The sequence below is a fragment of the Grampus griseus genome (assembly GCF_964374135.1).
Source record: "Grampus griseus genome assembly, chromosome: 16".
In the NCBI taxonomy this organism is placed as follows: domain Eukaryota; kingdom Metazoa; phylum Chordata; class Mammalia; order Artiodactyla; family Delphinidae; genus Grampus; species Grampus griseus.
The window spans coordinates 58,573,460-58,590,688 of NC_139010.1; the positions used below are offsets into that span (position 1 = coordinate 58,573,460).

Here is a 17,229-nt window from a genome sequence, read left to right on the forward strand (position 1 = left end):
GCTCTGTGACCGCCTGGCGGGGTGGGATAGGGAGGGGGAGGGAGGGAGACGCAAGAGGGAAGAGATATGGGAACATATGTATATGTATAACTGATTCACTTTGTTATAAAGCAGAAACTAACACACCATTGTAAAGCAATTATACTCCAATAAAGATGTAAAAAAAAAATACACATGTCTTCAAGAGGACACAGATCATGCTGATAAAAATCCCTTTTGCAGGGAGTAACAGCAAATCAATGTCATATTACATAATTCATTAAAAATTACTTACACAGGCAATTTTAAGGAGATGCCATATTTCTTTCTGCCTCTTTCCCTGCATAAACATGACAGTATTGTCAGCTTCTTTGATGTTACTGAGGGCCATTTCCACCTTGGGCAGTAGATCAATAATCTTCTGCTTACAGCCCAACAACTTGCTGGAGAGGTAAAATCTGTGTCAGACATTTATACATCCCCCAAGACTGTACCCCATACTCCCAAACCCAGCTGGGGGAATGAATCACAATCAGCATAGATTTAATGACTGATCTGCAAAGCAATGCACACAAACAGGACACATAAATGCATGCAGCTGTGGTCAGGGTTCCTGACGTACTGCCAGTACTCTTCCTGGTTCTAGTATATTTACCAGAAAAGGGTATTACACTTTGAAAGGAACATGATAAAAGTATCCTGGCTTTTCAACAGTAAGGAAAACAATATTTCTACCTCAAATGACCGAACAGCTCCTTGAGAACCCGATCCTGACTCTGCACAGTATGCACAATGATTTTCACCATCTCCGTGCTGTCGCTGTAGGAGTGATCTATAAAAGATCTCAGTCAGTAGGTATAACCTCTCTTCTGCGTGAACATATCAGCCTCCAAACAAAAAATTCCTAAAAATCTGAAACTAGTTTTAATTAACATCTCCATTTAATTTCAAAGCTAAATTAAGATAAAAGATTTTAAGATTATATATCTATAAATAATCATATAACTAAAAATGAAGTCTGTGTGTTTGTGTGTATATAATGTATATATAGATTTATCTCTGTATCTTCAGTTATAAGAAGAATCATCTTGGCTACCTTAACCCATACTAACCCGAGCCCCAGACACATATGCAGCTTTCTGGACAAGAGATCATTTTTTCTTGGATGATTAACATAATTTGTTTAGAAGCAGTAAGACAATTCATCAAACTTTCACTGACTTAAAGGAAGGAATCCCAGCTAGGCTTGCTTGGAATTTCATGTTTATCCATCTGTTTATACCCATGAAAATGTTGAAAAAAGCTGACCAACTTAAGCCAAATCTGATGCACTAATAAAAGGACCTGTAGACACCTTGAAAATTCAGTTTGAGGGTAGTATGAAATCTTAAAGCAAACTGGCAGTTGACAGTTGACAGTGACAAATGTCCTCAAATGGGATGGCTGTGTGGTCACAGTGAGTAGGTTCTACCGTTATAGATGCCATCTCATTTAAAAAACAAACAAACAACTACAATTAATTGTAATATTTCAGAAAATGGTTATTTAAATTTTAAAACATTGGAAGGTTGCTCATGGATCATGCTGGTATTTCCCCAGACAATAATTAGTCTCAAATGCAAAACTATTATTATTATTATTTGCTATTCTCTACTTAAAATTTTCTCATTTAACCCTCACAGGAGTCCTGTGAGATGGCTACTGTTGTTACCCACATTTTACTATGAATGGAGTATCGAAAGAGGTTTAAAAAAAGTTGTCCTTTGTTAGCACTGCAAAGACTTCGCCTAGCACTCAACTTGATTCCCCACACATCTTTTTCTTTGTCTCTCCCTCAACAACAACCAGATACAGAGACTCCAAAAAGGCTCCTCTCCAAACAGCACTTCTTCATAAACCCCACGGGCTAGGCCCAACAGCTTTCCCATATAACTAGCTCTTTTAGATGGTCAAAGACCTTAGAACTTTAACCTACTCCAACATAAAGAATGAAGAAAGTTGGTTTTCACCATTTTCAGCTGAACAAAAGTCTCAAGGCAACTCTAAACTGGAAAAGACACCAAAAACTATACCTCAAGTGTGATTACATAAGCCCCAACAATAGACAAAACTTCTTGTCACAACTAGTTTGTCACTCAAGGTGACTATCAGTTCAAAGAAGCTATCTGGATAGCAAGTTTATTTCTAGGCCCTGTGATATGCTGATATGCATGGCTACTGCAAAGTTTTTATAAAAATAATCCAAACAAATGTTATCAATGACTGTGGAAAGTTAATCCACTGAGTCAATGGATGGAATTTTATATACCTTCATCTGCAAAATCTGATTCATTGGCCAGAAGAGAGTAATGAATATCGATTAAAGAAAAAAAAATTAGCCTTGCTCTATTTGAAATCTTAAATTTCAATATTTTACTCTAACCACAACTTTATCACTTACATCACTTTTTTGTCAATATCTTCAACTTTTCTGTCCTCTTGTCAGCAAGATCCTAACCCTACATCAGTCTAACCACCTGCTCTATCAGTTTCTGTATCCAAGCTACTAACCACTACCAACAAAAAAATTGTACTATCATTCTCTCTGTTGTAACTACTAATTCACAGGGTTTCACTTCTGCTCTGGATTCTTTTTTTTTTTTGCGGTATGCGGGCCTCTCACTGTTGTGGCCTCTCCCATTGCGGAGCACAGGCTCCGGACGCGCAGGCTCAGTGGCCATGGCTCACGGGCCCAGCCGCTCCACGGGATGTGGGATCTTCCCGGACCGGGCCACGAACCCGTGTCCCCTGCATCGGCAGGCGGACTCTCAACCACTGCGCCACCAGGGAAGCCCTGCTCTGGATTCTTAATAAATGTCTTGGATCAGCAACACCTGCCATTGCACACACCAGCTTTCAAAGATCTTTAGCATACTCCTTAAATCTACGACGTCACACCTCTTCAATTACAGATAAACCCACTTCTTACTTCGGGATAGGAGGACATAAAGCAGTAAGATCCTCACCTTCCAACCCCTATACCCACATAAGTGTCTGTATCCACACACATCCCCCCCCCGGCAATTATCAGTGGCAACAAGCCCAACACCTCCTACTATTCTCTGGAGTCAGCCTCTCAAACTTGTTCAGAGACTTCCCTCTCCACAGGCTTTTGGCCCCAAGCACATAAATAAGCTCAAGTCTTTCTTCTGAAAACTGACCTCCCTTGATTCTTCATCTCCTCCTAGCTGCTCACCTCTCTTCTTTCCTTAACAGCCAAGCTTCTGGAAAGAATAGCCTAGATAACCAGTTCTCAAACTTACTGGTCTCAGGACACCTACACTCAAAAATTCTTAACAACTCCAAAGTGTTCTTCAGGAATTAAACTGAGAAATACAAAAATATTAATTTATTCATTTAAAAATAACAATAAACTCACCTATTAATACATTTGTATTCAAAATAACTGTATTTCCCCCTCAAAATTTAGTGAGAGCATTGGCATTGTTTTAAATTTTTGCAAATCTTTTTAATATCACCACCAATCTTATCAGAAAAGCATTTAAGTATTGGGAAGCTGACAAATTTCAGCTGATGGATAGACATTTTCCTACATTTTAATTTTTTGCTGGAAACATGGAATTTTATCACTGACAATACTGTTGGCTTTTTTCCTTCAAGTGATAGGTATGATCCATTAATTTTTAGAAAATATCTGCCTCATAACCAAATCTGAATAACCGTAGTTTTTCTGACAGTCATTGTTCCAAGTAAAATTGGTGTTCCATTAAAGAAGAGGCTGGTCAACAGCAATGTAAACAACCACTGAAGTGGTTTTCCTTAAGACAACCATCATACCTCAGTATGTAGCAGAAGCACTTTATGAATACTTCCCATTTTATCACACAGAATATTAAAAAGACATATACTCAAGGGTTGAGATTTAAATAGAAATTTTACTGCTTTACCAAGGACACTCTTAAATAAAACTGGTATTTTTTTTAAACTATGAATGCATGTTAGTGAAAATCAATGACTACTAGCATACTTTGGTGCTCATGCCTTCATTCATGCTAAGCAAGGTGCAAGCTGTTTACCCACCAATGCTTTTGCAGCATCAGTGAAAATGTCAACATAGTAAAAAAGGCAAATAACATCCTAGTATTATGAAAACAGTTTTGACCTCACTGACTCCTCTGAAAAGGTTTCAGGAATCCTCAGGGGTTCATGAGCCACACTTTGAGAATTGCTGATCTAGACTGACTTCTCCATTCCCTCCTGTCCCGCTCCCTCCTCAGCCAACTACAATCTGGTTTCTGTTCCCAAAAGGCCATTATTTTACCAGGATCACCAATGATATCCAAACTACTAAGTCCAGTGAATATTTTCATTATCATTTTTATTACCCACATCTCTGTAGCATTTCACCCTACTGATCACTTTCTTCTTGAAACTCTCTCTGTCCTATTCCAATATCATTCCTGCTACATATTTGAGCCATTTCTCAATATTTGTAGGCTCTTCTGCTTCTAGCCATTTCTTGAATGTTGGTATTCCCCATGATTCCATCCTTGGTTTTCTTATTCAACATACTTTTTCAAGATGATCACTTTATTCCTATGGCTGATTACTCTCAAAATAGCTAAATACCTAGCCTGGACTTCTCTACTAAATCCATATATATATGTACACGTCTCTGTGTGTGTGTGTGTGTGTGTATGCATGTATATGTATGTGTGTTCATATATACATGCATATATACATACATACATATATACATACATACATATATAATACTACTAGACATCTCTATTTGAATGTCTCACTGACACCTTAACATCAACATGTACAAAAATGAACTCATGTTCTTTTCCCATTAAGTCTGTCATTTTCCTATACTTCCTATTATGGTGAGTGGTCCTACCATGCACCCAGCTGCTCTAGCCAGAAACTTGGCAGGCATCCATGATTCTCTACCCCATCTCCTACCACCCATATTAAATCCATCACCCAATACTATCAGTTCTACCTCCTAAATCTCTCTCTTGCCCTTACCCTCCTCCTCTTCACCCCACTGCCACAGTTCAGGCTCTTTGCCTTAGCTAATGACCCGCCTTATCCTGAGCCATGATTACTTCAACAACCTTATAACTAATAAGCATCTCTAGCACAGCCTCCCTTTAATCCATTATCCACAATGCTACCAGAGCAGTATTTCTAAAATGCTAATCTGATCATGTCATTCCCCTGCTTAAAACTTTTTAGGGTTTCTCTTTGCCAACATGATGAAATCCAAAATCGTTACTATGACATACCAAATCCTTTATTATCCAGCCACATCTCTCCTTCTGAAACTACAATCCAGTCACGCTGCATCTCCTCAAACATGCTGTTACATGTATATGTCTTTACCCATTATACTTATATATGCAAGAGCCTACCTCCTTTCACCGAGCTACTGCTACTTATCCTTTAAGGCTCATCTCAGATATCATCTCCTGCAGGAAACCTCCTCTAATCAACCCTGACCTCCAGTCAGGGTTAGATGCCTATTGTATAGTACCTCATAAATGTAGAAATTAACTGAACAAATTCCACTACAATAAAAACCAACATAGAGGAAATTTTGATATTTGTTAAATACAATTTAAGATGTATATTAATTTGCATGTGTTTGTAAATTTTAAGGTGTAAAACTTATGGGTTTTGTTTGTTTTTTTTAAATTTCAGTATATAGCAAATTAGGGCACAGACTTCACCTTTTATTTCTTCTATAACCCTTCAAAACAAATCAGTTTTTAACTGAAGGATAATATCTTGCACATACATAATACTTTATAGTTTTCAAAGCACTTTCACAAACATCCTCTCAAATACATTGCCACATACAGTCACTGAGTTAGGAAAGCTAGGTTTCAACCCCATTTTGCAGAAGAGGGAAATGAGATACAGGGAGAAAAGGTTATTTGCCTGAGGTCACTTGGTCAGTAAAGTGCCCTATCTAGAATTCAAGCCTTCCGATTCTCAATCCAGTGCTCTTTCCAGCAGAACATGCTCTGTATTCAGCAGATGTTCAACAGAATTGTTTTGCCAATGAAATAAGCAATCAGCGACCACATGCAGATGAAGGCATCATTTTCAAAGTAAATGCTTTGGCCTAGCACATGGGCATCCCTCTGCCCATTCCACACCTGAACCCACAGTATCAAATTCTTTCCAATCTCTTTAATTTTAAGCAGCACTTATTTTTTCCCGTCTTTCCACACATTTTCTTGCTTCCTCTTTCCCTTCTTTGAGTTCCTTTTTTCTCTTTCATTCCTTTCTTTCACTTCCTTTTAAAGTTTTTTCTCTTTCAATTTTCTTACTTTGCCTTCCTAATTTCTTAAATTCTCACAAACTTAAAAGCTGTTGTACCATAAACATCTCAATGGCAATACCAAAACTGGAATTTATTCTGCAGCTTATTTAAAATCCAGTCTCCCAGATTTGCTCGTGATGGTTTCCTAAAATGCCTTTGTGTACTGTGAAAAATTGTCTTACCTGAAGGTCTGTGCTTTAACTGCTTATATAGATCAATGGCACGCTGTTCCCTATGAAAGAAAAAAAAAGGTTCTATATGTGAAGATAGTTTAATGACTTTAATAATCTCCAACTTGAAATGAACAACATTATTTGAATAGAGTAATGATCTCATTTTAAAGCAAGTACATATTGCCAATGAATATTTTACAGAGGATTTCACTGGGTAATAAGCAAGATCTTAAGATGCAAAGTTTAATATATTAATACTTCATATCTGCTCTGATCTACTATCACATATATAATATCCTTGCACCAGAAACACTTAAATGGGAAAAAATTATGACCTGTGATTAGAGAAAAAAATCTCAAGTTTCTAATCAAAACACTTAGGAGGTTAACCTTATTTAGGGAATCTAATAGACAATATCTTCCTTGAACCAGAAGTATGGTAAATAGGGAAATAGTTTGTAATTTAGAATACTTGAAAATTTCTTAACACTCATATGAAAAGATGCTTCGATTTAAAAAGCAAAGGTCAACCCAAAGAGTTATTTCCAAAATTTCCTGTGACTAAGAAAGAACTTCCTTTTTAAATATGATGCCAATATATTTGGGGAAAGGAAAACTGTAGAAAAGAATCACATATAGACTTAATCTGCCAGAAATACAAAGAACGAATAATCTGCTACCAAAAATTACAGACACCAACACCAACAACATGAGTTCACCCTTACAGAGATTCCATCAAGTCTCCCTGACGTCGTCCATAGGGGCTCTTCTGTAGCTCCATGATTTCAGTGTGCAGGGACATGATCTGATCCTCCAGGTATCCAATGACACCCACCTAAAATATGATGAAACACAAAAGAAATGACAGGCTCACCACCACACAACACAAAGAACTCAGAGAATGACTTGCTGCAGTAACAGAACTAAGTGATTTAACGTAAAACACTGATTTTGGTGAAGCCTTTTTATCTTTCGGATTATGACATGTAATTTTCACATGAGCACCAACTTATTCCTAGGCTTCTCTCTTTTCTCTCCTGACAACAGTAGACTACTAGCATTTTCTTTTTCCTCTTGAGAAGCAAAAAGATAGAAGTGTCACTAACAAGAAAAAGTGGCCATCAAAACCACTGCATCTCAGTTCTATGATTTTCATTGCCTCTTGTTCCCAACTGCCTTGAATAAGGATGCAGAAAGATAAAGACATGGGATTCCCCAACCCAGGATACCAACTGCCCCACCCATGTCCTCAGGGAAGTGCTGGCATCAAGAAGAGCAACAACTTAGTGGGACCACAGACAGATGTACTGGGTAAGGAAGGAATCTGCCACCTAGAGAATGATTTATACCTAGTGTGACCATATAATTTATTGTCCAAACTAGCATAATTTTGAGAGTATTATTGATAATTATGGCAAGACAGGTATAAACTGAAACTGTCCCAGGTAAACCAGGATGTCCAGCCATCCTATCTAAACCAGTCATAAAAATAACAGTGATAACTACCATCTGTTATTCACTCCCATTTAATCTGTATAACCCTATTAAAAAAAGGTACAGTCTCTATAATATCATATGGAAACTGAAGCTCAGTGCGACTTCAATTTAGTCTCTTTTGCCCAAAGCCTTGGTTTTCATCCACTATGGTACTTCCCTCTATATATACAAAGTATCGACTAGATATTTAGCTGATATTCAGGAATGACATGAAAAATACTCTACAAAGACAGTTTCTAAGGAAGACCTCAGGAATTAATAAGCACACAAAGTGAGCTCAATGATTTTACCTCAGCATAGTGGATAGCCTTTTCTTCCATTTCTTTCCATGCTTTTAACATTTTTTCTGAGGCTAAAAAAAAAGTCTTAATTGGTTATCTCAGAAACAGCCATAGCTTTAATTACTGACCTACCCATCTCCTTGCCATATCAACATCAAAAACAGAGTTATGAGTTGAATTGTCCCCCCCAAAAGATAGCTGAAGTCCTAACTCAGTACCTCAGAATTTGACCTTATTTGGAAATAGAGTCACTGCAGATGCAATTAGCTAAATTAAGATGGACTCAATCCAGTATGACTAGTGTCCTTAGAAGAAGAGGAGAAGAGACACAGACACAGACACATGAAGGGAAAGCTCCATTTGACAACAGAGGCAGAGATTTAAGTGCTACAGCTGCAAGACAAGGAACGCCAAGGATTGCTGGCAAACCATCAGAAACTAGGAAGAATCAAGGAAGGATTCTTCTCCACAGGTTTCAGAGAGAGCACAGCCCTGCCAACACATTGATTCTGGACTTCAAGCCTCTGAAACTGTGAAATGATAAATTTCTGTTGTTTTAAGCCACGCAGTTTATAGCAACTTGTTATGGCAACCCTAGGAAGCCAACACAGATGATTTTCTCTTTAAAAAAAAAAAAAGAAGGAACATTTTAAAAGTAATACATGAACATGATCTTCTTAAAAAATCAAATACTATATTGGGGTATAAAAAGAAAAGTCTCTCTCTTCCCATCCATCCTCCACCCTCAGGGATCCCTTTGTTAGTCATTTCTAACATAGACACATATCCTTTTCTCTCACAAATGGGACCATCTCTATATACTTTTCCTTCTTTGCTTTTTTCCCCAACTTAAAACATTGCTGCCGTTAAAGACCTAAGTGATCTTTTAACATCAGCACACATAGGGCTACATCACTCTTTTTAAACAGCAGTATAAGATATACAACTGACAAGTCAAAGATAATTTGATAAAAGAATTATAATGTTTTGCCATTCATCAGAATGCCTATAATATACAAATAGAAATAAAACATCAATCATAGAACCTGCTTTAGTAGGTAAACTTATTTATCCAACTAGACACTGCTGATCATTTATTCTGAAATACACATGCCTTGCTCAAGATAAATATACAAACCAGATTTATTTCCCAAAAAAAGATTTGTTTCATGAAAGAAAATAGAAATGCTGAAGGTGACCCTTTTGGTTTATTATTTGAATTTTAACTCTGCTTTTCACATTTCCTTAGTACATCTGAAGGGAGATAAACTTGGAGTGAAATACTGAAAAACTGGAGGCTGCATACAATAAAAAACAGTGGGACTTCACGGCAGGTTGTTTGGGGGAAACAAAAACTCTGGAATTATTTGTGTTATTATTTATAGAAAGATAAGTAGTTTAAGACTTCCCAGGCTATGAAGTCACCCCAATACAGACTTTGTATCTATTTTCTAAATGAGGTTTGACAATTGCAAATTCTTAAATCATTTTTGTATTTTTCTGAAGCTGAACAATTTTAGCCCAACTGTGGTGGTGGTGGTGGTGGTGGTGGGGACGGGAGGTGGGGAGGGAGGGCAGGGGGGAAATAAAGTTGCTCAACTAAAGGTTAAAAAAAAAAAAAACAACTAACATTCAAACCAAACAGGGTTTATGATGATCTGAGATGTCCTCTCTCTTGTTTTAGTATGAATGTAAGTGAAACAACTGGCTAAGAAGAAGGCAACATAGCAAATGGCTTTAAGAGACTAGACACTTCTTTCAAATACATTACCCAACACTTACATATCCCATAAGTCATCTGCTCACTGTATCTTTCCAAGTCAAGCTGAATGCTTTTGTGAAAAAACTCCAATTTAGCTTTCAGTTGCTGAGATGCTGAGATTAAAGTGTTCTTCATTTTTGTCAAGTTAGCATTATATCTAAGAAGACTTAACCTAAACCAGAGCAAGAAAAAAAAAAGATATAAGCATTTCAGAAACACCAGACAAAAGTTTAAAGACTCAAATCCATAAGCCTAAAGCCTATGTTTCTATGAGAAACAGCTGATCTCTAGAATCTGGTCTCTAAAGACTTCCTGCCCATGATACTCTGATAAAACAATCTTCTTATACTAGGACTGTTCAGGAACTACTGTCAAGCTTTTGCAACTAGATGGTTTCAGACCGTTAGTAAGAATTCTACAAGTCTGATCAGAATATTACATTTCAAATTGGCCCAGTATATAGTATTGCATGGGAAATTGACTAGTGAAAACTGGCAAAATTAATTCTTGAGCATTAATGCACATGACATTGTGCGTGTAAATAAACAAGAGAATCCACTTACATTGCTGCTCTCTGTCCCTGAAAGAGCCTGCTGTAGTCTTCTTTTAGCCCAGACACATAGTGCACTGCTTCGGCCCATACTTTACGCAGCTGTATAATTGGAAGCTGTATTTTGCTGTCCTGTACTATGTGTAAGAAGTTGGGGAAAAGAAGAGGGGAGTTACTTTTTAAGATTCTAGAGTTCATTTACTATTCTTTGTGATTTCCTGTCCACACAAATAGCATTCCCATAGATACTAGAAACAGATGCTAGAAAGAACCACTTGTTACTGTTTCATTCAGTCAATGTACATTTACCGAGCACCTGTACATCTAACATGAACCCTCCAGATACAAGGGGAAATAAAAATGAAGAAGACATAATTACTACATAATCGCAAAGCTTACAATTATTCCAGTCTTTTTTTTCCTTGCTTCTCTCCAACCTGGAATACTCTTTTTTCCTCTCCACTAATTCAAATTCTTTATTTCTCTGAAGATCTAAATCAAGTCCCACGTCCTCCACAATCTGCCACAGTCTTTTCTGCTTCTGAATAACAAATTTCATCTCCTGGACTACCAACCCAGCTTCAGGAAAACTTTATTTTTTACAGTATATGATTACAGGGTAAATAGCAGCTTAATAAGAAATGCCTTCCTCAATGTAAGACTTATGAAATTATCTACTTATGATTATCTCTTGTCTTTTCTTTGGTAAAGGGAATGCTTCTTTCTAAGACCATGGCAGGTATATATATTAAGTTCAGTGAAATTCCATTTTAACATTATAAAATTCTCCAAGATTGAAGAGAGATTCATCTCATACTTAAGGTGGCAATTATATTCTCTGTCATTCTTTTCCAATGAAAATCTTCAGAGAAAGGTCACTACACTGGATTTCATATTGAGAAAACACATTATCTGAAACAGACTTCAAAAAAATAAAGCTGTGTATTTGGAAAAATCTTTGCCTCCTCTAATAATGATTAATAGCCTCAAATAACTTTTCTTCTGTTTTTATATACCCACACTTACTCCTGAGGCTTCCTATAACAGACCAAACAAACAAAACAAAACCAAACCCACACCTTTAAAAAAAGAGTCTGGGTGAGGAGAGCCTGGAAAAAAAATCATATACTGTCAAAAATAAAGTCTGAAAAGGCCTAGAAATGATACCTCAAGTATCATGCCAAGTATCCAGATTTTGGTTTCTAATACTATTCTCAATTAAAATGAAAGGAACCAGGGCCCCTTGGAGAAATGGCCGATTCTAGGACTAGGGCAGGAAATTTAAAAGATGGTCCTGGAATACCTTGTGGTGCCAGAAAGTAAGGAAGTGCTTAAAAAACCAAAAACCGAAACACCCTTATTGATGGAGTAAGTAAAAGGGGCACAGGAAGCCAACTGAAAGAGCTCCTAATGTAAGCTCCAACAATTTGAACAACAAAATAAATAAACTAGTATTGGATTATAATCCATAATATAAAGTAAATATCCATGAATTCAAATTGATATAATAAATAATTGAATAAATTAATAAATGGGAAAAAAGAGATAAATCTTGTGTGCAAAAGAATTCCAAATAAATTATGTAGATACTCTACCCTAAAGGAGGGGGAGCATAACTCCCACTCCTTAAGTGTGGGTTCTTGCATAGTGATTTCCTTCCACAGAGTACAGTGTGGAATGGGGGGGAAAGACTAAACTTCACAGTAGAGAAAGCTGACAAACACTACTTCAGCCAGGTAAGCAAGGCCAATACTAACAGTCATTAATCATGTTGACAGTATGTACCCTTTACATAATGTGAAGAAAACAGCACTTGAATTCTGTGATCTTTCTCTCAAAAATCCATTTTCCTACTCATGAGAAAAAATATCAGATAAATTGCAACAGTGGGGCATCCTACAAAATATTTGACCAGTACTTTCAAGGTCATCAAAAACAAGGAAAATCTGAGAAACTATCACAACCAAGAAGAGCCTAAGGAGACATGACAACTAAATGTAATGTGGTATCCTGGATGGGATTCTGGAACAGAAAAGGGACATCAGATTAAAAACTAAAAGAAATCTGAATAAAGTATGAACTTCAGTTAATAATAATATATTGGTTCATTAATCATAACAAAAGCATCATACTAATGTTTAAGTTGTTAACAACAGGGGAAGCTATATCTGTGGGGGAGGGGAGTAACATAAGAATTCTATACTATCTGCTCAATTTTTCTATAAATCTAGAACTGCTTTAAAAAAAAACTAATGAAAAGGAAGGATTATATAATTTCAGCCCTTATGCCCAATTTTGTTCTTGATTTTATAATTTTGTGCTTGTTTTTAGTTTTGGGTAGACAGAAATTGATCACTTAACTTCTTCAAAAGAAAATAATTCTCTCAGGATAAATGAAATCATTTGAATGTTAAGCAGTATTCATAGGATAAAATGAAGTATTTGAACACGCTTAAATAATGAAGGGGAAACTAAAAAGTGGGCTTAATTAATAGTGAAGATTCATTTTTTTATATGTGAGAACCCTATCCACAGGAAAGTAAGTCTTCTCCCAAATGAGGGATCTGGTGGTGATTTAAAATCTACCTCTTCACCTTTCAAACCATACAAACCCATCTTTCACCACATATAGAAACCTGAAGCATGAGACACAGAACAGAAACACCAAAGGACCATTTCTACTAGTCATTTTGAGTCAAAATTATATTATTTCAGATTTAAAGCTCAGTCAGTAAATGAACTATACTTACCAATATAATTTACACAGTCAGATAAACTTCTGGAAGCAAATGGTCCTTCATATACAGTCTTACTTTTATCAAACAAATAAACCATATAGCTATCACAGCCCCTCTGAAAGAGAAACAAACAATTAAGAAAAAAGATCCTTGAAAATCCTAGGTTCTCTGAGTACCTAAGCACCAGATTTCCTACTTTGAAATGCCAATGGTGAAGTCAGTTTCATTAGCATACATCTCACAGATTTAAGGTCTAAACTTCTGTTTAGGAAAAATAAATAAATAACTGTAGTATGGACTAAAGTGGAAAACAATCACCAAACCCAAAAGGACAAAAGCAAAAAGTCATAACAACAATATCCATAGAATGGGAACACTATTCAGCAATCAAAAGGAATAAAGTAATGATATATGCTATGACATGAATGAATCTCAAAAATATAACAGTATGAAAGAAATCAGACACAAGAGATTATAGATTATATGTTTCCATTTATATGGAATGTTCAGAAAAGGCAAATCTATAAAGGTAGAAAGTAAATTAGTGATTTTTCTGGGGTGGACAGAATGGATATTAACAGTCAATGAGGGCTTCCCTGGTGGCGCAGTGGTTGGGAGTCCGCCTGCCGATGCAGGGGACACGGGTTCGTGCCCCGGTCCGGGAAGATCCCACATGTTGCGGAGCGGCTGGGCCCGTGAGCCATGGCCGCTGAGCCTCCGCGTCCGGAGCCTGTGCTCCGCAACAGGAGAGGCCCGCATACCGCAAAAAAAAAAAAAAAAGTCATGACCAAAATCATATTTTACCATCCATCTATCCTCTGACAGGACCTATGAGACTGCTGGTCTAATTTGAAGGTTCTAAGCTTTAGTACAAAAAGGGGAAAAAAGGGCTTCCCTGGTGGCGCAGTGGTTGAGAGTCCGCCTGCCGATGCAGGGGACGCGAGTTCGTGCCCCGCTCCGGGAAGATCCCACATGCCGCGGAGCGGCTGGGCCCGTGAGCCACGGCCGCTGAGCCTGCGCGTCCGGAGCCTGTGCTCCGCAACGGGAGAGGCCACAACACTGAGGGGCCCGTGTACCGCAAAAAAACAAAACAAAAAAAAAAAAAAAAGGGAGGAGGGAAGTGGCACCAAACAGAAAGTCATGCATAGTTCAAAACAACAAATGTTTCCTTTCTACCTTTTCACCTTGCAAAGCAATAAGCGTAATGAGTAGGATAAAACTAAAAGAAGAATTCTAAGATGTGGACCATCCCCCAAAGGATTCCAAGTATACATCAAAAACGCAGGGCATGCAATCTCTCTGTGACTTCTTATACTCTAGGTATATTAGAATTGTCTTACAACTCCATCCAAAACACACTGAGAGGCTGGTTTCCGAGGATCCAAAGAAATTCCCGTCTCTGAAAGAAGCTCTTGAGAACAAGTATTTATTCCAGTTTCACGCTCAATACGAGACTGTAGTGAATGAAGACTTTCATCAGGTGGTAACAGAAAAGAAATGATCTTTGCAGAAGTCATATTTAGGATGTGTACTATCTGTTTAAATAAGAAAAAAGAGAAATAAGTATTGATCGTTTGCTACATAAAAGATTCAGTGCTAGATACTAAAGAGAATTTAAGCAAAAGGCATTATCTCTGCATTAAACAAGGTTCATTCCTTTTCCAAAGTGAGATCTCCTTCTATAATTATAGAATGACAGTCTGAAAACTGAAGATAGAGTTTACTTTTCTACTGCAACAGATGTTAGTTCCAAAGAATAAAGTTTCAAAGTTCTAGGGATGTACAAAATCAAGAAATAAAACCCACAATTTAAAAAGGTAACACTTATAGAAAAATGGTACAGATGAACTGGTTTGCAGGGCAGAAATAGAGATACAGATGTAGAGGACAAACGTATGGACACCAAGGGGGAAAGTGGCGGGGAGGGGTAGTGGCGGTGGGATCAATTGGGAGATTGGGATTGACATATATACACTAATATGTATAAAATAGATAACTAGTAAGAACCTGCTGTATAAAAAAATAAATAAAATAAAATTCAAAAATTCAATAAATAAATAAATAAATAAAAAGGTAACACTTATTTTGAGAAATATATCACTGACCTGGAAGGAAATGTTTATGAATTGCCTAATAGATGCCAACAAGTTAAGTGCTTTCACATAACATCCTATTAATTAGATCTTCTAATCTCCATTTTGGCAAAGACAGAAACCAGAGCTCTGAGAACTTCTTGCCTAAAGCCCCAATGAAAGTAGCCTGATATAGGCCAAGTAAGTGTGAGACTGAGTTAGGTGGGGCTCTACCCCGGTAACCAAGGACAGCCACAGAGTTAGAGGTCAGTCTTTTGAACACAACGTAATTTTAAATCCTTTTCCTTCTACTGTCCTTAGATAAGCCATACAAAGTTAATACCTATGTTTCCCCAACGCCTTATATTGACCAGTGTATACAAATGATTAAAATTATCTCTGCTAGAAACGTTTATTACAGAAGTAAAGCACTAAGTTTCTTTTAATATACAATAACCTTCTAAGTTTAAAAAAGGTGGGGGGAAGAGAAGGTAATCTTCCAAGTTGACATGGATTACAGTACAAGCATACCAGCTGAGATCTTCCATTCCATCCTGGCCTAGGCAGATTTCACACTGTGACAGTGACCACTAAGAACAATAGCAGAAATTTAGTATGAAAATCCTAAGGTGGACATTTACTTTTATACAGGGTATATTTCAAACTAGGGTGGGGTGATCATAGCATCCCACTACTAAAGCCGAGCTAGAAGGGAGCAAAAGAAAGCGTGAGGAAATACAACCTAAATTAACCTTTTTGTTCACTCAAATATTTGATAAGTACCTACTATGGTACATACTATTTAGTGTGTTGTACTAGTAATGGGTATGCAAATTGAGTAACTTACTGATCCTTGCCCTCCATAGGATAACAGTCAAATAAAAGATATTAAAGAAACATTGAAAGAACTAAAATACAATGCAAAATGCAATAGGTACTGTAATGATGTAAAATATTGTGCCAATTCCAAAGGAGATTACTTGGTGGGAGGAGAGGGATGCTTTATAAAGGACGCACTATTTGAGCTAAACTTTGAAAAGGAAGAATGATTAGAACAAGAAAAGATTAAAGAAGAAAGGTTCTTCTAGGCAGAAAACAACAAGGTAGGCAGAGACGTAGAAGGGGATGAGCATAATCAGAGAATAAAAATTACTCAGTTCAAACGTACCTAAAATGATGTCCCCTTAGGGCATAACAGGAGCTAAGCCTGGAAGTGCAGGATGAAATGAGACCAAGATAGATTCTGAATACCAATGTTAAGAGTTTGGACTTTGAAAGGGAACTATGGAAGGCTTTCTAAATTGAGAACCTGGCAAGTTCAGAATTGTTAAAACATTCAAAAGATACATCTCACAAAATAATTGGATATGTAAATTGAAGAACATGGAATAGTCAGATAGCCAAAGTTTCCGACCTAAGTAACTGGAAGGGTGACAGTGCAAGTAAGAGGCACAGGAAAAGCTGCAGAAGTAATTAACGGAGCAAATGTGCTCAGTTTTTAATGAATTATGTCTTGGATAAGTGGGACCACCAAGTGTAGTTATAAATACTCTGCAGAGAGTTGTATAGTCACAACTAAGGAGATAAATTTGGAAGTTATCCATACTCAGTTTATAGTTAAAGTTATACAACTGGAGAGACTGCCAAAGAAAAGGAAGAAAAGTAATATGGAAGAAGAGAAAGCTAAGGAGAGACTCTTAGTGGCAAAGAATGTTCAGTACACTTTTTTCAACTTTGCTACATACTTAAAGTTTTTCATAATAAACAGTTGGAAAAATATGCCATTCCCTCCTTGAACAATGTAATAAACACCTCAGAAAAATGCCCTGCAATAATACCA

General features: G+C 37.0%; 1 protein-coding gene across 1 annotated transcript in view; it reads right to left on the reverse strand.

The window, feature by feature from the left end:
* The window catches only part of CHUK (component of inhibitor of nuclear factor kappa B kinase complex), a 35,156-nt gene that overhangs the window by 4,868 nt on the left and 13,059 nt on the right, over positions 1–17,229 (reverse strand). Inside the window, exons 10-18 of the mRNA XM_082673513.1 lie at positions 14,658–14,852; positions 13,330–13,432; positions 10,593–10,716; positions 10,050–10,201; positions 8,277–8,338; positions 7,215–7,324; positions 6,499–6,548; positions 715–811; positions 275–422 (exon numbers count right to left, since the gene is read on the reverse strand). Of these exons, the coding sequence (XP_082529639.1) occupies positions 275–422; positions 715–811; positions 6,499–6,548; positions 7,215–7,324; positions 8,277–8,338; positions 10,050–10,201; positions 10,593–10,716; positions 13,330–13,432; positions 14,658–14,852 (1,041 nt within the window). The remainder of the gene's footprint in view (positions 1–274; positions 423–714; positions 812–6,498; positions 6,549–7,214; positions 7,325–8,276; positions 8,339–10,049; positions 10,202–10,592; positions 10,717–13,329; positions 13,433–14,657; positions 14,853–17,229) is intronic.